This window comes from Moschus berezovskii, chromosome 2 (genome assembly GCF_049115385.1).
Source record: "Moschus berezovskii isolate FMDL1 chromosome 2, NW_MosBer_1.0, whole genome shotgun sequence".
Classification (NCBI taxonomy): Eukaryota; Metazoa; Chordata; class Mammalia; order Artiodactyla; family Moschidae; genus Moschus; species Moschus berezovskii.
The window spans coordinates 116,575,828-116,597,746 of NC_142461.1; the positions used below are offsets into that span (position 1 = coordinate 116,575,828).

The 21,919-nt window shown below is 36.7% G+C and overlaps 1 protein-coding gene and 1 pseudogene across 4 annotated transcripts in view; both read right to left on the minus strand.

Annotated features, from left to right (window-relative positions):
• LOC148778594 (ATP synthase F(0) complex subunit f, mitochondrial pseudogene) overlaps positions 1-14,973 on the minus strand; it is a 63,765-nt pseudogene extending 48,792 nt beyond the window's left edge. Inside the window, exon 1 of the transcript XR_016035804.1 lies at positions 14,867-14,973. The product of XR_016035804.1 is annotated as an ATP synthase F(0) complex subunit f, mitochondrial pseudogene (transcript). The remainder of the gene's footprint in view (positions 1-14,866) is intronic.
• Positions 1-21,919, minus strand: part of OLA1 (Obg like ATPase 1) — a 174,081-nt gene that overhangs the window by 132,160 nt on the left and 20,002 nt on the right. For 2 of the 3 annotated variants that reach the window (XM_088830154.1, XM_088830152.1), the window contains exons 2-3: positions 20,838-20,981; positions 14,867-14,994 (exon numbers count right to left, since the gene is read on the minus strand). In XM_088830154.1, the coding sequence (XP_088686280.1) occupies positions 14,867-14,994; positions 20,838-20,981 (272 nt within the window). Of the gene's footprint in view, positions 1-10,125; positions 10,217-14,866; positions 14,995-20,837; positions 20,982-21,919 lie in introns of all 3 variants that reach the window. The other variant, XM_088830148.1, reaches the window with a different exon arrangement.

Consider the following 21,919-nt stretch of genomic DNA (forward strand, 5'->3'; position numbering starts at 1 on the left):
AAGCAAGTACCACAAGTAATTTCTATGCTGCCACTGATGGCTGACAAGTGATGAGCACTTTGTTCAAAAGTATACACTAGGCACATAAGACAACAGGTGGTTTATAAAAAGAAAATACTGAAGTGAAGCTCTTAAATTGTTCAGAATCAACATTTTTATGTTTTGCTAGAATATCTGCTTTAATCTTTGAATAGTCAAAAGGTTTTTTATACAGGGAAATGCAGTATTCCCAACATAAAAAAGGATAAGCTGAACCAGACAAACTAGGATTAATACTGGGCTAAAAGGCTTCCCAGGTGGTGCAGTGGTAAAAGAATCCATCTGCCAATGCAGGAGACACAGCTTCTACCCCTGGATCCAGAAAATCCCCTGGAGAAGGAAATGGCAACCCACTCCAGTATTTTTGCCTGGAAAATTCCAATGGCCAGAGGAGCCCAGTGGGCTGCAGTCCATGGGGTTGCAAAGAGTCAGATACTACTGAGCATGCATGCAAAAAGTATTTATATGAAACAACATATTAATATATCGCCAATGTGTTGATATATTACCAATGTACTTCATAGTTTAATAATTTAGGTTAAAATATTTTCAAAAAATTTTAATCTATTCTTATTAACTGATATCTGAGTATTGTTATTCAGTACTAGAGAAAAGTCTCCCCATAAAAACAAGCAGCAAACACGAAGCTCTTTAGGCCTATTTAGCTACCAGTGTTAAGAGGTGTTTTCTCATTGATAGAAAAAAGAGTAACAGATGGCAGTGTCCCAAATGACTAGCCCTCCTCACTACCACCACCACTCAACCCAAGAAGCTAAAAGCTTTTATGGGAGCACTAGAAGCTATGTGATTTTTGATACTGCTCTTTAAAAGAGAATAATGTAAAGCAGAATGAAATAAAATTTCAAGTTTAATATATAGGTATTCACTACCCCAATCCTCGCACTGCAATAAACTAATCACAAAAAATTTGATTTGGAATGGATTTAAAAGATTTTTCCCATTCCTAAATATTCCTATACACAAAAGATCCTTATTTGTGGTAAATGATTTTCACTGTTTTAGTTTAAAGAGCAGTGACTAGGGATGGAGAAGGGTAGACTTAAGTCACTAAAAAATGAGGGAAAAAATAAACAGGCAAGTGTGATTACAACTTCCCTTACTGTCACATTAATACAACCAATAAATACTTAAATATCTCTAAAACTCACACTACAACTTTAATTCTGGGATATATATGTAACATCCAATTTATTTACACATGCTAGCCAAACATTCATTAACACAAGCAATGTCTATTATTCAAAGCCTTTTCAAATGACCATGTAGTTGAAAGCTCTGAACATTAGAAGTAAAAAATTTTATGCAATGCTTGCAAAACAAAAATGGTAAAGTCGAGTGATAAATTATTTTTATTTACCTGGAATAGTGGAACCTGAAGAAATCTGGATTGTATTAACAAGAAGAGTATAGGCAGATTCATAAAGAATAACAGAGACTTTGGGGCATTTTCAAAGAATTTAGAACAGTGGTTCTCAAAGTGTGGTCCCCTGAGGAGTCTGCAAGTTCAAACCATTATGCCATAATAAATGCTATTTGTCTTCCTCACTGAGTTGACATTCGTAGTTATAGTGCAAAATCAATAGTGAGAAAACCATCAGGAACTTAGCATGAATCAAGGTAGTGATCTCAAACTACTAGTAATCACTGTATTCTTCACATACACAACAACTAAATTTCAGTTAAGAATGTCCTTAATAAAAGTAAAAATTAATAATTTCATAAAATCTCAACCTGAGGTATACATCTTTTTGATATGCCGGGTGAAGACACAGAAGTACACATAAAACACTTCTGCTACGTACCAAAATACAATGGTTATCAAGGAAAAGCATCTGAATTGCAAGCTGAACTAGTCACTTCTGTGGAACATCATTTCTACTTGAAAGAACAACTGACATTCAAACCATGGTTATATCTGGCAGCCATTTTATAAAAAATGATAAAATTTAGGCTATCAATTGAAAATCAAAATTTTGGAAAAATTGTAACTGCTACCATGACCTTGACAGTTTCCCCATATGTAAAGACTTTTCTTATGAGATCTGTGGTGATATTAACAGATGTGATTTTATGCTACAGTATAATGAAATTTGTTAAATTTAAAAGATCTACAGAATACTCACTGAGAATTGGTATTTTCCAAATGACTAAAGGTATGCATGGGTAGAAGAGTCATTCAAAATACAAAATACAAATACATGCATAGGTAGAAAAGTCATTCAAAATACAAAATAGACCAATACAAAAAGACCAATGAACTTTAATGTAAAGGAAAGAGTCCATTGCTATAGTTGCAGACTTTATATTTCAATTAACTTTTAAGAAACTATTTACCAACTATTTAAGAAACTATCAATTATTTTTGATGCAGTATCAAAGAATAATATTCACAATTATCTAAAATGATTACTAAAATACTCTTCCTTTTTCAAATCATATATCTGTATAGGGCCAGATTTTCTTCATATATCTCACCCAAATAAACATTGCAAAAAACTAAATGTACAAGCATAATCCAGCAATCTCCTATAATGTCAGACATTAGCAATTTGCAAAATATAAAACACTCCCACTCTTATTAAATATTTTTGTTTTAGAAAATAAAATTATTTTTCAAAAAATGTTAACATATATTGGGTTTATCACTGTCATTTTAAAGAGCATTAAGAAAGAAAGACATTTTTTAGTTTTAATTTCTAATATGGTAAATATGGACTGATATTAACCTATATAACTACAAGTTTTTGGTATATTCAATAATTTTAAAACTATAAAAGAGTCTTAAGGCCAAAAAATTTGAGAAATGCTGCCTTAAAGGTTGTTAATTCAAACTTAATTTTAAGGTATTTGCCCACCTTTCCATATAGACAAATGGCTGGAAAAATTGCATTCTTTTTTTTTTTTAATAAATTTCTCTAGGCGATATAAAGAATGATAGCTGAGTGAGAAGCTATAGCAGTTAGAAAAAAGGAACAAATGCTCTTTTAGACACTTGGCTATCTCCAGACCTGGGGCAGAAAATAAGAGAGATAAGCCAGCAACGTCCTACACATCATCCCAGATAGCATAAAACCATCAAAGTGTGGCATCAAAGAGATCGAAAAATTTGTCATTAATCACCTTTAGAGGATGCTAATGAATCAACTCATTATTATGCCAACTTTATCCTAGGAAAATGCCAACATACCCCATTTTCTTGTGGATCACCCAAATGACCAAGGGAGAGGGTGGAGACCTCAGTAAAGTGTTTCAATGGGATCCTAATTTAGTGAAAATAAGATCCTATAACCTTTAAATATATTTTTAAATTCCAGATAAAATACTGATACATTGATGCTAATTAACAGTAAGCATCCACTTTCTAAAGTAAGTTGTATTTTGCTTCAGTTCAGTTCAGTTCATAAATTACCTTGAAAGAAACCTACACGAAACATCTATCTATGAACCAAGAAAAATTACAACTTCTCTGACTAAACGTGATCTTTCTTTCTCTCTGAACTCTATCCCCAGAAGTGTCTGTGAACATCAAAGTAACTACTATGAGTACTTTAGGCTCAAAAACAGAATGTGAAGATTTTCTTGAAGTAACTAGGTTCTAAGGTAAAGGAAACTAAAGCATTGAAACATAGGACCAAGAATGTTATAGTCAATTAACTAAAAATGTACACAACATATGAGAGATAATGGTTAATAGGAAGGGTTTTAGATCAAAGAGCCCCAATTCTACTTTCAGTTCTGCCATTTACTAACCTGAGTGAGCTACTTACCACCCTCTTTAATTGTTGCTTTAGTATGTAAAATGGGAAAAATGGTGCATACTTCAAGTAAACCTTGTGAAAACTTAAATGAGGCAACAGATGTAATAATAAAGCTTTAAACTACTGCCTATAACATATTGTGTGCTAAGTCGCTTCAGTTGTGTACAACTCTTTGCAACCCCATGGACTGTAGCCCGTCAGGCTCCTCTGTTCATGGAATTCTCCAGGCAAGAATACTGGAGTGGGTTACCAGGCCCTCCTCCACATATTAATCCTCAGTAAATAAAGCTTCTGGTACCAGTATCTGGCATTCTTCATGTCATGTAAAGGAAAAAAAAGGAGATGATGAGAAATGTTGGGAAGAACAGTTTTTTTCACCAGCTGTCAAGAGATATCATTATCAGTCCAGTAAAGACTAGCTACCACTCTGCCTTAGCTGGTATGGGGCAGTTATCAAAAATAAAAGGAAAATACAACATATAAACATCAGGGTTAAGTATACCACATAAAATAGTATTTCTCTCTTCTTGATTAGATTTCCTAACACAGTATTACCTAATAAGTCATTTAGTGAAAAAACAGAGACGTTTATAACATAATCCTGTATGCAAATACTCAGTATAAATCTTCTATTTGCAAGTAATTAAGTTTCCTAATGCCTCTCAAATGAAATGAAGCAAACTTTAGAATTCTCATCCACAAATTACACTGTCAGCAAAGAAAGGCTGACAATAAGAACTGAAAGAGGTTATAACAAAGAAGGATTAAAATTCAAATTCAAATTATAGTCTGGTCTTAATTTACATCAAATTTAACTCAGAGATTAACCACAAAGCCCTGCCAAGAACGGCAAACCAGGTAAACACCATCCCTCTAGTAAATTTCAGCGCATTCAGACTCCTCCATTCTCTCTTCCAACAACTGTTCTTCAGGAACAGTTCTACTCTTGGGGCTCTGCCAGCTGTTTCTTTATCAAAATCACTTAGCTTTTCCCCTTTACTCTCAATAAGGTAAATAGTTAACATGTAATCTTATTTCACTGATTTATGTATACTTTAAGTTGTTCCCAATATACACTGTACAACTGGTATTTACAGCTGGTTAAATGCAGTATAATAATTTCTACAAAAAAAGCAAATTCAAGAAACCCTATTGAAAATAAACATGGCAACGGCTAGCAAGTAATGAAATGTAAAAGAATGTACCCTTTGATTCATTAATTTCTCTCCAATAAATATTTCCTAAGCAAATAATGGCTTCCCCAGTGGCTTAGTAATAAAGAATCCACTTGCAATGCAGGAGATGCAGGCTTGATCCCTGGATCAAGAAAATCCCCTGGAGAAAATGACAACCTATTCCAGTATTCTTGCCTGGGAAATCCCATGGATCCTGGAGCACTACAGCCCATGGGGTCCATAAAAGGGTCAGATATGACTGAGCAACTAAACAACAAAAAAGCAAATAATACAATAAAGACAAAAAGATATGTGAATAAAGTCACTCACAGAAGAGTCATCTATCACAGCAGAATAACTAAAAACATACTCTAGAATCTACGAAATGATAACCTGTAGATCACTGGCAATGAAATATTATCCCCTCATTAAAAATTATTAATATTAAAGCTACCCTAAAATAAGAAAAATGTTTTATAATTTTAAGCAATAAAATAGCTTCAGGAAGTAAACACAGTAAACAATTAAAGGATGAGTTTTGCTAAAAAATCTTGACTCTGCCAACTCAGTAGCTGTGTGGTTTTGGAAGTTTTTTAAACTTCCTGAGAGATCCAGTTTCCTCATTTCTAAAATGGGCTAATAAGATCTCATTCACAGGAGTATCATATGAGAGCACTGAAAAGTGCCTGCTCCTAACTCAGTAAATTCCTTTCCCTGTTACTCATTCATCTGATTCCTTCCTATTACTACAACCATGAGTTTATAAATAGCAGGTCATATTTAAAATGGTGGTATATAGTAGGACTGTGGTTCTGTATTTAAAATCATAACCTACAGTAAATTTCCTTTATGGGACTTTATTTTCCTCAGTTCTTTAAAGTAAAATATCAATCCTTGATCTGACTAAAACCCCAAATATAACACTTTCAATTGTTCTTAAAAATCATATTCAAAATAATTTTAATTAGAGTTCTTTCTCAAACATTTTATACACAATACACAAATCAGAATTCAGCCTGAATATACAAAGATGGACAAAAACAAGTTAGGAAATGAGTGGGGTACATGTAATCCCCTGCATTTCCACTTTCACTCTAAGAATTTAACAAAATTTGAATAATAAATTTAGTTGGGGAATGAGGGAGAACACTATTCCCAGAAAGCTGTAAATTAATATATAAACACTGTTTCAGTTCTATCTACCTGACAATTGGTATACAAGAGAAGATCTTCACAACTGACTTATAGAGAAGGTGAATACAGTTGTCCCTTTCAACTCAGGGAAGAGCAAAGAGGAACAAAACCACCTTCCCCTGACCCAACTCTTTACCTATATGACGGATAAAATATCTAGAGGTCTGGTGAAACAATGGGGTCTTCTTTAGTTCCCAACAACAAGAACTCGGTCAGTCAAATCCAAGCCAGCCAGGCAATGCTCCTTCCTCCCTCCTAAACTGGAGCAAAGACAGCAAAGACAAAGGGGAAGATGGAGCAGAAGGGGACATCACAGATCTGGATGAGATAACTCCAGGCTCTTGAGCAGTCTGGGGGTTCCAGAGGCACAGCCTGACCTCACCAGTGGAGAGGAGAGGACTCTTTCAGTTCTAAAGGACCAGTGGGGCTACACAGCCTATAGCCCTTAAAGGAACCTCGCCTTTCCTTCAACTGCCTAGGCTGGCAACCCACAAGCTCAGTATTTTGAGTCACTGATGCAGGAAAATGATTCTGGGCCTACAATGGGTGGTTTACGGGTGTCAATGTAAAATTTGCAAAGGGACAAGTTATAGTAAAACTGAAGGCTTACATTGTAATAAAACACAAGTGTTATGATTTCATTCATGTAGGACAAGTATAACAATGAATACGCTGGTTTTCAAAACCATATCAGTCTCAAACTTACATTTTTAACTTAACATAATGACAGTGTTCTGACAACTAAGAAAAACGTAGAAAGATCAAGAGACTCTCCAGGACCTTAGAAGTTGCCCTTCCATCCCTGAGTAATTTCAACTCTTAGTGAGAGAAGAGCTTTTTAAAGAATCCATATAGTTGCTATTCTGAGCAGAGGCGACAGGAAAGGAGATCTCTAAAATATGTCAGAAAAGACAATCAAGAAAAATGAGAATGCCTCAAGCACCTAAGTAGATATAAGACCACCATGAATATGAGGATACGTTTAAGCAATTAAACTGTAAACAGCTAGTAGATTAAATAACTTCATACAATATTACAGTGTAAACTAGAAGGAACTGTTTCCTACTGCTGCAATATTTTCCACAGTAAACAGAAGTTCATTATTAGAATGCATTGTATATGTAGATGAGAACCACTGCATAATTACTTAACCCATTGAATTTGTACCGAGGAAACAAAGAAAACATATGTTTTTTGGTCAGATTGTTTACTGCAATCCAATACTAGATTAATTTAATAAATACTGCTGAAAAAGAAAATTACAGGACCCAAAGAAAAAAAACTCCATTATTTTAGGATACAATCAAAGACAGCTTTATATTGGCAATTTGTGTCTAGGCAAAAATGTGTGACTCATTTTAAACTCTTAAATGACGTGCTTATGAGGAAGGGGGGAGGTGGTCTCTTGAAAAACAGCAATTTATGTTCGTGGTAATTAAAGGTGATTTACAAAACATATAAACACCTAACTTAACCTAAAGGGGGGGGGTGGCAATTAAATGAAAGCATTTTTACCTTCTCATTTAGCAGTTCAATAAAGTTGTAGTGCCTTGAGGGCTACCATTCTATAAACTAAAAAGGCAGCTTAAAACCTCTTTCTTCCATCAATGCTACTTTTTAGCAAACACAGGCAACAAAACTAAAGGAACTCTCTGGAATCTTACTGTTAAAACTCTAACTGAACAATTTAGACATATGAAATTCAAACAAGACACAGAGGAATAGTAATACAAAACAGAATGAAGACGCATCTGTCATTAATAACAAAAGAGAAAGGATCAGGGTTTTTATTTTTCCTGGCCAAAAATTCTAACCATCTGCACAGAAATCATCTACACAGGTTAATCTTAATTCTATCTCATATGAACTTGTCTGCCCAGTTTAAGAGAAGTAAGCCCAAAAGAGAAGTAAAATCAGTCAAGGGCTTAAAATCATATTGGGGAGTGGGAGCAAGGGGGCAACAGTCATTTTTTTAAGAATTATAAAACTTCATAGATCTTTCAAAATAAAAAGAAATGACATAAAAATCAAGCCACAATTAGCAGTTATTCCGAAAACTGAAATGCTCTACTTACTGGATTATTTTTTTTAAGGAAAATAAACATTGGAAAATAAATTCAAATAGAAACTAAACTCCATGTAATCAGGAGAGGAAAATAAGCACATATCTTTCAGATTTTAAAGAAAAGGCAGTTAATTCTGAAGACTGGAAACAAGGGACAAACATGAAATTTTATTGTGAACACCTTCATTATTTCCTGTTTTGTTTACAATAACCATGTATCATTCAGAATTTTTAAACATTATGAATATTTTTTAAAGTATCAACATCTGTTTAACCATTTATAATGAAAAGGTAGAGTGAAATCTGATGAAAACCAAAACTGCCCACTCATTAGATATGATGGAGAGGGGGGGATAAACAAATAATCAACTTATAATTCTATGCGGACTACTGGATAACATTACCTAAATTATACATAATTCAACCTATTATAAGGGAACACTTTTTGATATCACATAGATGGCTACTGATTATATAACAAAACAACAATGGGCTGGCATGACTAGCAAGCCTTTCCCTTCACTTTGACAAATCAACAAAGGAATTTTCTTCAGACTCCGCACTGGGGATATTAAAACAACTGGTGTAAATACAATAAAAATGTTAAGAATCTATTTAGAAAACTACACTTCCTTTCCTATTATCATTCTTCCTCTTGGGGGGAAAGAAAAGCCAGATGAAATGAAATACTGAGTTCTTAATGACCTTAACTCAATCTTTTCATCTCTCAAAGACCAACTCTGGTAGGGTAGCCAGTTCTTGGCTCTGTCTGACAAGGGCACAGATAAGGTTCCCGCGGTGGAAGGAGGAAACTGGATAATATTCCCTTACTAAGAATATATAAAATGAGGAAGAGATAACTGTACAAAAAGGAATTAGTTATTAGAACAAGGAGGTATAAAGGCAATCTGCCTTACATATATACACACTCAACTACACACCACTAAGGTACCTTAGAAATTCAAGTATCATTTAATGGCAGAACAGAACATACAAATATAATGCTGTGGGAGCTCTCAAGGAAGTAACTTCTTTAACAACAGAATCCACTAATTTCATTATCTGAGAAGAAAATCCTTAGCTAAATCATCCTGGCAGAACTATCCTGATTCAGTTCAGTTCAGTCGCTCAGTTGTGTCCGACTCTCTGCGATCCCATGAATCACAGCACGCCAGGCCTCCCTGTCCATCACCAACTCCCGGAGTTCACTCAAACTCATGTCCATCGAGTCGGTGATGCCATCCAGCCATCTCATTCTCTGTTGTCCCCTTCTCCTCCGGCCCCCAACTTTTCCCAGAATCAGTCTTTTCCAGTGAGTCAACTCGTCGCGTGAGGTGGCCAAAGTATTGCAGTTTCAGCTTTAGCATCAGTCCTTCCAATGAACAACCAGGATTGATCTCCTTTAGAATGGACTGGTTGGATCTCCTTGCAGTACAAGGGACTCTCAAGAGTCTTCTCCAGCACCACAGTTCAAAAGCATCAATTCTTCGGCAATCAGCTTTCTTCACAGTCCAACTCTCACATCCATACATGACCACTAGAAAAACCAAAGCCTTGACTAGACGGACCTTGGTTGGCAAAGTAATATCTCTGCTTTTTAATATGCTATCTAGGTTGGTCATAACTTTCCTTCCAAGGAGTAAGCGTCTTTTAATTTCATGGCTGCAATCAGCATCTGCAGTGATTTTGGAGCCCAAAAAAATAAAGTCTGACACTATTTCCATCCTGATTAGCCCAGTTTAAAAACCAAACATTTTTAGAGAGAGAGCAGTAGATCACTGACAACTCCTGAATCACAACATTCTAAGCAGTCATCCTCTCACTGACTTAATACAGAACTCCTTAGAATTTTACTTGAATCATTTGTACATACCTTACATCGGACTTCCCTGGTGGCTCAGACAGTAAAGCGTCTGCCCACAATGTGGGAGACCCGGGTTCAATCCCTGGGTCAGGAAGATCTCCTGGAGAAGGATATGGCAATCCACTTTAGTATTCTTGTCTGGAAAATCCCATGGATGGAGGAGCCTGGTAGGCTACAGTCCATGGGGTCACAAAGAGTTGGACACAACTGAGTGACTTCAGTCACTCACTACACTGGTATTTAAATAAGAAAATTTCTCATGTTTTAAAAAATCAGAATAATACATGTTCACTTTTTAAAAAGCTAGCCAAGGGTCTAACGTAAGAAAGGAAAGTTACCCACCTCTCTCTCCATCCCAATTCTATTCTCCAAAGAATCTATTAACAATTTGATGTCTCTCTTCAAATTTCTTTCTATGAATATAAGCTAACTAATACTGCAGCCATTAGCCACATATGGCTATAAAGTACTTGAAATGCAGCTAGTCCAAATGGATATGTGCTCTAAGTAAAAATTACACACCAGATTTCAAAAATACAGCTCCAAAAAATATATCAATAAATTTTCATATTGACTAACACTGAAATAATATTTTTGATAGATTAAATGTTATTAAAGTTAATTTCATCTTTTACTTTTTTAATGTTACTATCAGAAAACTTTTAACTACACAGGTAGCTCACATTATATTTCTATTGGTCAGCACTGGTACAAAGGCTAACAGTGCAGGTTTTGGAGTCAGACTTGCCTTACTGAGTACTCCTCCCAACTATACCACCTACCAGCTATTAACCTTAGACACATGTTCTAACCTCTCTGTACCTACATCTGACTTACTCTGGAAATTGAATGAAATTCCTCACATAAAGCACTTACCACAGAGCCTGGCACATAGTAAGTACTTAATAAACACTTGACGGCAACAAAAAAATAAAACTATAACCTAATTCTTTTAAAATCACTATATAGCATCTGTCTCTTCAGAAAAGTCTCCAGATATGTCTATAAGTCTCTACTGTGAAGAGCAGGTAGTCTCTGAAAAACAGCATACACCGAGCACCTAAATTCTCTTTTTCTTTCCCCACTCCCACCACACACAAACACATGGATCTTTAACATGTTTACTATACAGATCCTAAACAATCAGATCTAAAAACGAATAAAAAGAATGTGGTATGGTGAAAAAAAAGAACTTAAAGAAGAGAGATGGGGAAATTCCCTAGTAGCTCAGTGGTTAGGACTCTGGCACATTCACTGCCCAGCACCCAGGTTCAATCTCTGGTTGGAAAACTAAGATCCTACAAGCTGCATGGTGTGGCCAGAAAAAGAAAGAAGAAAGCTGGGCTCGAGGCCAAATTTATATTTACTGTGTACTTGAGCAAAACTACTTAGCCTTTTTCTTTCAATACCCTCACCTATTCAGCTGGGATAACACCAATCCTGCAGAATTGTTAAGATTAAATAGAATATGTTAGAAAAAAATCTACCATAGTACCTAATACTTGGAGAAGGAAATGGCAACCCACTCCAGTACTCTTGCCTGGAAAATCCCACGGACGGAGGATCCTTGTAGGCTACAGTCCACGGGGTGGCAAAGAGTTGGACACAACTGAGCGACTTCACTTTCACCTAATACTAGCTGCTTAGTAATCATTTCCCTTCTTCTGGAAATCAAAATAAAATGCCAACAATTCAGACACATGCTAATATTGTTAGTACTGAATTGCTTGCCAGGCCATAAATGCCAGAGTCTGTTCATACCCTAAAGAGGTATTTAAAAACATACCATACATCCCATCCTCCCACCATTACCACCAACTACACACACATGCAAACACACAACAATTTAGGTGAAAATAATCAACTGTATTTGAAATTTTGTTTTCTATAACTATAAATGAGTACATACTTCACAATTAACAGTTCTATAAATCTGAACCTCCAATATGTTTCTAAATTGGGAACAAAACTGCCTCATTCCTCAAAAAGCAGAACTCTTGTTTCCAGGCTACAAGGTCATATCTCTAAGTGGCTGCTGAGAAACTAACAAGTTTCAACTATAAACAGCTTGACAGTGGGTGCAGTGATACAGCCAAAGGCGCTGTCCTTCAGATGACACACAAGCACTTTAGCTTTCTGCTGAAAAATCACTTCAAAACTTCAAATGCCAGCTTTAGAAAGCTAAGGATTCATGAAATCAATAGTCTTGTCATGTTCAAAGCTTTAAATATCTAACAATAGGAAGTCATATTGCTTCTAAAAATTGGTAAAAACAAATTATATTGGCTCACTGAACTCTAGAGAAAAAAATTATTTTTCTAAGTAAAACACCTATGAGAAGTTACCACACATATAAATTTTAAAAGAATTTGCTTCCCATAATGTGGTTACTTTTCCCTATTCTGTATTGTATCACTTTTCTTTCTTAACAACATGATCAAGTAAGGAAAACTAAAAGCACACAAAAAAGGAATATTATGAATTCATAAAGAAATTTTGTTCTATACTTAATACAACTCACCATATTGTACACCCATAGCTCATCAGAGTTGTTTATTCAAAATTATAGATGCCATTTATGGCAAAATATGGAGAAATTCCCACTTTTTAAAAGTTTTTCAGTTTTTTAAAATTGTATTTATTTTTGGCTGCGATGTGTCTTTGCTGCTGCACAGGTTTTCTCTAGTTTCAGTGAGCAGAGGCCACACTGTAGTTGTGGTACACAGGCTTCTCATAGCAGTGGTTTCTCTTGTTGCAGAGTACTGGCTCTAGGGTATGTGGGCTTCAGTAGTTGCGGCAACTGGGCTTAATAGTTGCAGTTACCAGGCCTCAGAGCACAAGCTCAATAGCTGTGGCACAGGGGCTTAGCTGCTCTGGGGCATATGGCATCTTCCTGGAGCAGAGATCGAACTCATTATCTCTTGCATTGGCAGGAGGATTCTTTACCACTGAGCCACCAGGGAAGCCCAGGTTTTCGTTTTTTTTAACTCAAAGAAACCATTAAAAAAAATGTTCATGGTTCAAAAAAAATCTGTCTCTCTTCTCTGTACACAATTAGAGAATGACATCTGCCATTTACAAGACCATTTACTCAATGTCTGTTTCCTCCACTGGACTGTAAGCACCATGAGGGAGGGTCATTTCTGTTTCCACTCACCATTATATCCCTTAGCACAATAAAAAGAGGTGCTCCACAAATAATGTGTCAAATAGAGTGGTCTAAAGATTTAAAGCCCCTCCATATGGCTCCAAAATCACTGCGGATGCTGATTGCAGCCATGAAATTAAAAGACGCTTACTCCTTGGAAGGAAAGTTATGACCAACCTTGATAGTATATTAAAAAGCAGAGACACAACTTTGCCAACAAAGGTCCGTCTAGTCAAGGCTATGGTTTTTCCAGTGGTCATGTACGGATGTGAGAGTTGAACTGTGAAGAAAGCTGATCGCCGAAGAATTGATGCTTTTGAACTGTGGTGTTGGAGAAGACTCTTGAGAGTCCCTTGTACCGCAAGGAAATCCAACCAGTCCATCGTAAAGGAGATCAGTCCTGGGTGTTCATTGGAAGGACTGATGCTAAAGCTGAAACTCCAATACTTTGGCCACTTCATGCGAAGAGTTGACTCACTGGAAAAGACTCTGATGCTGGGAAGGATTGGGAGCAGGAGGAGAAGGGGACGACAGAGAATGAGATGGCTGGACGGCATCACCGACTCAATGGATGTGAGTCTGAGTGAACTCTGGGAGTTAGCGATGGACAGGGAGGCCTGGCGTGCTGTGATTCATGGGGTCACAGACAGTCGGACACGACTGAGTGACTGGACTGACTGACTGACTGACATACTCACAAACATACAATCTTATTCTTTGCCTACATCACAATCTCGTCCATAAAGTATCTTTATATCTTCATCCAAGTAAAGCTACCTAGACCAGTGCTTCTCAAACAATCTGTTATGAGCTTTTGTGAAATAAAATAAAAATGAATTACTAAGCAAAACTTTCTAAATGCTCATTCTCAGTTGCTTATGTTACATGTTTAGGACCAGTAACAAAGAAAAGCACTAAATCAGACCCCACCTTTAATTTATATTTCCTTCATTTGCATTAATTTGTTTATTACAATATTATTACTATAAAGTACAATGTTGACCTGAGTCTTAACCTAAAATTTTCTATTTTTTCAGAGGATTACTATGTAAGTGGGTCACTTCTGTAGAATGCAAACCAATACATAATTCCACCTATTTTCTCTCTTTGCTTTATATCCCTCTCTTCATGAACAACTAGCTGATCGATAGTTTCTCCTTAATCCTTTCATCTCTAATATATAACCCGGATGCTTTTCTCTCCTCTGGAATAATGGAATCCCCTCCCTTATCAATTCTATCTATTGAACACATGGAAAGCAAAAATGAAGGAAAATTCCACAAGTTAAGAAAATTTCAAAATGCCTTTTATAATCAACAAAATTACTTCTGCATAGAAACACTTCTCAATGGGTCTAATCCAAAACGGGATAAAATTCAATTAGAAACTGACAACAACACAGCATATACTGTGGAATAAGCCTTTTCATGTGGAGATGATGTCTAATCACATTAAGTCATAATTAACAGACAAACCACGATTCACCCTGTGAAACTAAGCAAATCTTATTTTATTAGTTATTTATTATTTTATTTTCACAATAATGGAAAGAAAATATGAATCATAATGGAATCAATCAACTAAATAAACAACTGTACTTACGTGTTAAATGAAAGATTCCATCACAGGCACTAATATGAGATAAAAAGGCATTCCCCAGGCCTTGCCCATTGTGAGCTCCTTTCACAAGGCCAGCAATATCCACTACATTTAGAAAAGCGGGAATTTTGCTGAAAAACAAAAGATGACTTTAGTATAAGATAGTAGTAAGAACCTGTTTATTAGTCAAATGGCTTTTCCAAACACATTACATAAATTAACTTTTTCCTTTCTAGAACAATGTTTATTAGACTCTCAAATGAATAAAAAAATGCAAGCAAGAAATAATCTTTTTAAAAATTAGGATTTTAACTAGGAAAATGAAAGGAAAACATTTTAAAACAGAGTAGATGTTTTTATTATGTCTCTGAAAACGAACTCACATCATTAGTCTCATCATACTGCTCCACTGGCACACGCACACACACACAGAAGCAGAGAGTGGGCAATGTTTCAGAGCACACTGATGCAAGGCAAGGCGACCACCACAAAATGAGCTAACAGACAACTGACACTGTGTGCCGGGGACTGGACCAAGTGACGTGGACCAGTGACATGCATTATCACTTCAAAGTTCAAAACAGCTCTATACGGTGGACGTTATTTATTAAACCCACTTTACAGATGAGGAAATTGAGCCTTTGAGGGGTTAAGAAATCTACTGCACACAGGATCATTCAGCTTACTAGTAATGAAACTGGAATACAAGGATAACTAGGTTTGCATTTTTTTAATTTAAATATAAATGATTTTATTAATCTCTTATTTTCATTTTATTTATTAATTTATTTTAATTGAAGGATAACTGCTTTACAGATTTTTGTTGTTTTCTGCCAAATATCAGTGAACCAGCCATAGGTATACGGATGTCCCCTCCCTCTTGCAGTTAATCACCATCTGGGTTTACAGCCCCGAAGTGCAATGATGTGAACCAGTTCACAGAATAGTCACAGCCTAGCTGTTAACAACTGCAGCAGATTGAGACAGGGTCAGGCAACAGTCAGAGCCAGCCAGCATGCGAAGGGAGGCTAACGAACAAGGAGGTAAAGCCGCTTCCAACCTCATACGACCCAGGTGTGTGGCGTTCATACGTATCCTTTGTCAATTTTCAGAGTATTACATGATAAAACACAACATAAAGTTCCACAAAATACTTCTCTATTATCTACACGGAAAATGAGTATTTTAAAAATAACTGTTCCAGAAATTTTTTTGTACAAATAGAAATAGTTAATAGCTCTTACCAGCAAATCCACAGAAAACACACATGAGATATGGCTCAGTTTTCGGTGGATACTGTGGTTGCCTCACCAGTGGTGTCCTCTGCCCTTCCCTTGGGGGCTATATTGACTGTCACTTGGCTAGCCATCCCTCCCCAGTGCAGCCCAGAGCTTTGGAGAAGCTGGCTCTATACCTAATTCTAGAAGGGGCACATGAAAGTGAAAGTGAAATCACTCAGTCGTGTCCGACTCTTTGCGACCCCATGGACTGTAGCCTACCAGGCTCCTCTGTCCATGGGATTCTCCAGGCAAGAGTACTGGAGTAGGTTGCCACTGCCTTCTCCAGGGGATCTTCCCGACCCAGGGATGGAAGCCAGGTCTTCTGTATTGCAGGCAGACGCTTTACCGTCTGAGCCGCCAGGGAAGCCCCAGAAGGGGCATGTACTTGGACCTAAATAAGCAGTTTAATCTCATCCCCTAGGCACAAGCAATGACTCCAGGACCTCTGCTTTGCCCCACTTGCCTAGAAAGACTTAAGGAGAGGTTTGCCAGAGAAGGTAAGAGCATTCTTAAATAGAAGCTCATCAGTGTTCTGACAGAGCTTCTAGAAGCAAACCCCTCTTTCTTCACTCTGAACGTGGACGACAAAGTATACAATTCCAAGACTGAAGAGGCAGCCTATGAATAAAAGGGAAGGCAATCTTATGACCCAGCTGATGAAGAAAGTAAAATGGAGAGTGGAACAAACCCAGGTCCTTGTTGACACAACTGAGGTGCTGAAACCAACACTAAAATACTATGCTGCTGCTGCTGCTGCTAAGTCACTTCAGTCGTGTCCGACTCTGTGTGACCCCATAGACGGAAGCCCACCAGGCTCCCCCGTCCCTGGGATTCTCCAGGCAAGAACACTGGAGTGGGTTGCCATTTCCTTCACCAATGTGTGAAAGTGAAAAGTGAAGTCGCTCAGTCATGTCTGACTCATAGCAACCCCATGGACTGCAGCCTACCAGGCTTCTCTGTCCATGGGATTTTCCAGGTAAGAATACTGGAGTGGGTTGCCACTGCCTTCTCTGCCATGCTACCTGTTACTATCTCAATAAATCAATTTTCAAATCAGTATGTTAAGTCCAGCCAAATTCATCTACATAATTTCTTATACCTAAAACTATCACCCATATGATAAATATAAAGTACAGTAGCATAGATATGAGTGGAAAGGCCCTGAATTTGAAATAAGAAGACTTCAGCTCTAGTCCTGGTTGACATTAACTATCTGGGTGACCTTGGACAAATCATTTCACCTTCTTAGACTTCCATTTCCTTTTATGAGGAAACAAGACAGGTCAATCTATAGTTCTGAGATTCAGTTTTCTAATGGAAATGAGTTTAATTCTGATTCTTGATTTAAGGCCATGATAAAGGTTTAAACCATTAATACCTTTTATCAAAAAACAAAAAATGGAGCCTTTATTCAAGAATTTTTTTATACACATACCAATGATTTTTAAGACTACTTTATGTTTTTAGATCGTATGAAATTTAGATCACTGTCAATGTCCTGATTATAACGGTCTACATTTAGCAAATAAAAATTGAAGAATTAAAGTGCAGTGTGTCATCATGTCTGCAGCTTGTTTTCAAGAGTTCAGAGAAATTTGAGTGAAACCATACAAGCATTCTACATAAAATTTTGTAGCTTATATATAAAATTAAAATCATTTAAAAACAAAATGTTTTTAAAAAGGATACAGAAGTCAGCTTGAGGAGTCAATTTGAGGGATATAATTTTAGCTACATCCAATGATTGCAACAGATTATAACAAAGTAAGTCACAGTGATAGGAATAAATACATGAATGAATAAATGACAACAAGAAAGATCTTCTTAAGGCAGAATGACATCTAATAAGTGAAAAAAAAATGATGAAATTACAAAATCATCATGTGACAATCATCACAGTAATAATTAGTCAAAAATCAACAGATGCTAAAACTAGAGGATGAAAGTAAGAGAAGGAAATTAATTTGGTATATATTTTATAGTTAGAACTCAGGAATTTCTGACAGAATGGATGTAGGGGTGAGGAAAGAAAAGAATCCAGAATAAATCTTGGGCTTTAACTTAAGCAACTAGAGAAATAAAAGTGGTATTTACTGAATTATAAATGTCTTGAGGAAGCACAAAATTGACACAGGCAAGCAGGGTGAAACCAAGAAGTTCATTTTGGACATGTCAAGTCAGAGGCACCTGTTTAGTCATCTAAGTGTCAGTGTTAAGGAGGCAGTTAAGATATATGTCTGGAGTTCAACAGAGTTCAGGACTGGACATGAAATCTTGGGATTTATCACCATGTTCAAAATAGTGAAAAACTAAATGCAAACAAAATCTCAATAGTAGGGAAATAGCAAATAAACTGTATGCACATTCATATAGTGTAGTATTAAGCATAAGTATTACATTAAAAATCATTTAAGTCTGTGTTTTCACTCTAGAAAAATATTAATAATACCCCAAGTAAAAAAATATCAAAAGTATGGAACTTTCTACCTCCAAAGTACTTATTTTTATTATATCAAGACAGAAGTATAGGTGATTTTATTCCTCTCTTTATACATTTCCATACAGTGAATTTCCTACAATAAAACTATTACCTTTTTTTCCTAATTAAAAATATACTATTTAGATTGGTGCAAAAGTAACTGCAGTTTTGCACTGTAATTGCAATTGATATTGGAATACATTCTTAAATGTGGTTATGCTATACATCATTTTAATGTGCAATTCTTGCTTTATGATTTTTGCTAATGAATTGTTACTTGCTGTTTATTTTATATGTATTTTAGACTATAGAAATGATGTGAGACAAAAAACAAATCCAAGTGTTTTTCTTACTCGAGTTCAAAATGGGCCATAAAGCAGCAGAGACAACTCACATCAATAATGCATTTGGACCAGAAACTGCTAATGAATGTACAGTGCAGTGGTGGTACAAGAAGTTTTGCAAAGGAGACGAGCGCCTTGAAGATGAGGAGCACAGTGGCCGGCCATCGGAAAGTGACAACGGCCAACTGAGAACAATCATCAAAGTTGATCTTCTTACAACTACACAAGAAGGTGCCGAAGAACTCAACGTCAACCATTCTACAGTCACTCAGCATTTGAAACAAATTAGAAAGGTGAAAAAGTTTGATAAGTGGGTTCTTCAAGAACTGTCCGAAAATCAAAAACATCGTTCTGAAGTGCCATCTTCTCTCATTCTACACAACAACAATGAACCATTTCTCTATCAGACTGTGACAAGCAAGGAAAAGTGGATTTTACACAACAACCAGCAATGACAAGCTCAGTGGCTGGACCAAGAAGAAGCTCCAAAGCTCTTCCTAAAGCCAAACTTGAACTAAGAAAAGGGTCATGGTCACTGTTTGGTGGTCTTCTGCCAGTCTGATCCACTACAGCTTTCTGAATCTCAGAAAAACCATTACACCTGAGAGGTATGCTCAGCAAATCAATGAGATGCACAGAAAACTGCAATGACTGCTGCTGCTGCTGCTAAGTCGCTTCGGTCATGTCCAACTTTGTGCGACCCCATAGACGGCAGCCCACCAGGCTCCCCCGTCCCTGGGATTCTCCAGGCAAGAACACTGGAGTGGGTTGCCATTTCCTTCTCCAATGCGTGAAAGTGAAGTTGCTCAGTCGTGTCCGACTCCTAGCGACCCCACGGACTGCAGCCTAGCAGGCTCCTCCGTCCATGGGATTTTCCAGGCAAGAGTACTGGAGTGGGTTGCCACTGCCTTCTCCCAGTGCCTGCAGTGGGCATTGGTCAACTGAATGGGCCCAATTCTTCATGACAATGCCCAACCGAATGTTGCACAACCAATGCTTCAAAAGTTAAATGAATTGTTCTACAAGGTTGGCCTTATCTGCCATATTCACCTGACCTCTTGCCAACCAACTACCACTTCTTCAAGCCATCTCAGCAACTTTTTGCAGGTAAAATGCTTCCACAACAAGCAGGATGCAGAAAACGCTTTCCACAAGTTCGCTGAATCCCAAAGTACAGATTTTTATGCTACAGGAATAAACAAACTTATTTCTCATTGGCAAAAATGTGTTGATTGTAATGGTTCCTATTTTGATTAATAAAGATATGTCTGAACCTAATTATGATTTAAAATTCAGGGTCTGAAACTGCAATTACTGTTGCACCAGCCTAATAAATGTCTGTTATAAAAACTTTAAACAACATAGAGAAATACAAGAAATAAAAAATGAAATTCCATTCTAAAAATTGCATTCCTTAGAGATAACCATCGATTAGTTTGTGATCTTCAGTTCATATATTTTCCTATGAATACACATACATGTATACTTTTACATGAGTGGAATAATATAATACAGACTAACAACTCCCTTTACTTCACACTCCCCAGAAAAAAATAACTGCAATGTTAACAACGGATGTATCCTTCCTTACCCTTCTCCAGGCTCTACATTAGTTTAATAATCACCCCAAATAATGGCCACTCCAGTGTTCTTGCCTGGAGAATCTCATGGACAGAGGAGTCTGGCGGGCTACAGTTCATAGGGTTGCAAAGAGTCAGATACCACTGAGTGACTGAGCACTTACAAAATAACAATTCCAAATTAATTTTGAAAAAAAATTAAAACACATGATTTTAAATACATCACTAACATATATGTACTTAATCTATAAAGGGCTACCACATGAACAATGGCATAAAGATTTTTCTTACCTTGCTGGTTTGTGGTACTGGCAAAGAAAGTCAAATCTTTCATCAGGCACAGGTACTCTGCTCTCATTCGGATCAATGGTGCAGAATGGGAAGTTTTCTGCTGAAGCTTGACTATTGGTTAGTACATTGAAGAAGGTAGATTTCCTAAAAGGAATAAAAACAATTTCAATCAATTTTTAGGCTAACAGAAAAATTTATCCTACTCTAATTTCAATGCTCAAATAAAATCTGTGAGGGTTACAAAAACAATCTAGGGAAAGAGGGGGATACATTTTTACTAACAGAAATGAATTAAATTTACAACAGTGCAGCCCATGATTTACAACTAGGTTATGCTCCTATCTCAGTCTATTTGGAATGTGAAAAGCATTTCCCCAAAGAATCTTTGTTATAAATAACTAGTTTCACATCATACCACAAAGCCTATATATTTCATTCCTAAAGTTGCTGGAACACCAGTATCATTTCACCTGTATCTAGTATAATTTCCTCTGGCATAAATGTAGAGAGGTATGTATTTAGTTAGGTCAATTACTTCCCAGGCATTCTGAAGTGGGAAACAGATGCTAACTGCCTAGTAGGAAATAAAAGTTTGGAGTTCAGACTCCCTTCTAATTGTTAATGCATAACGATTACTGGTAGTCTAGAACTGTGATCTGTGGATTATGAAGGTAAAAATGTGAATTTTTTCCAAAGTACAACTTTAATCAAGAAAAAAGCTATTAATAATAAATAACACACACTCAGAGAATGCCAACTCGTATTACTATTCTCTCTTTTCCAAACACTTCTTTAAGGTAAAAATGTATATTAGATGAGATCTAACCCTATAAAGGGACTGATGCTGAAGCTGAAACTGCAATACTTTGGCCACCTCACGCGACGAGTTGACTCACTGGAAAAGACTCTGATGCTGGGAAAGGTTGGGGGCAGGAGGAGAAGGGGACGACAGAGAATGAGATGGCTGGATGGCATCACCGACTCACTCTGTGGACATGAGTTTTAGTGAACTCCGGGAGTTGGTGATGGACAGGGAGGCCTGGCGTGCTGTGATTCATGGGGTCGCGGAGAGTCGGACACGA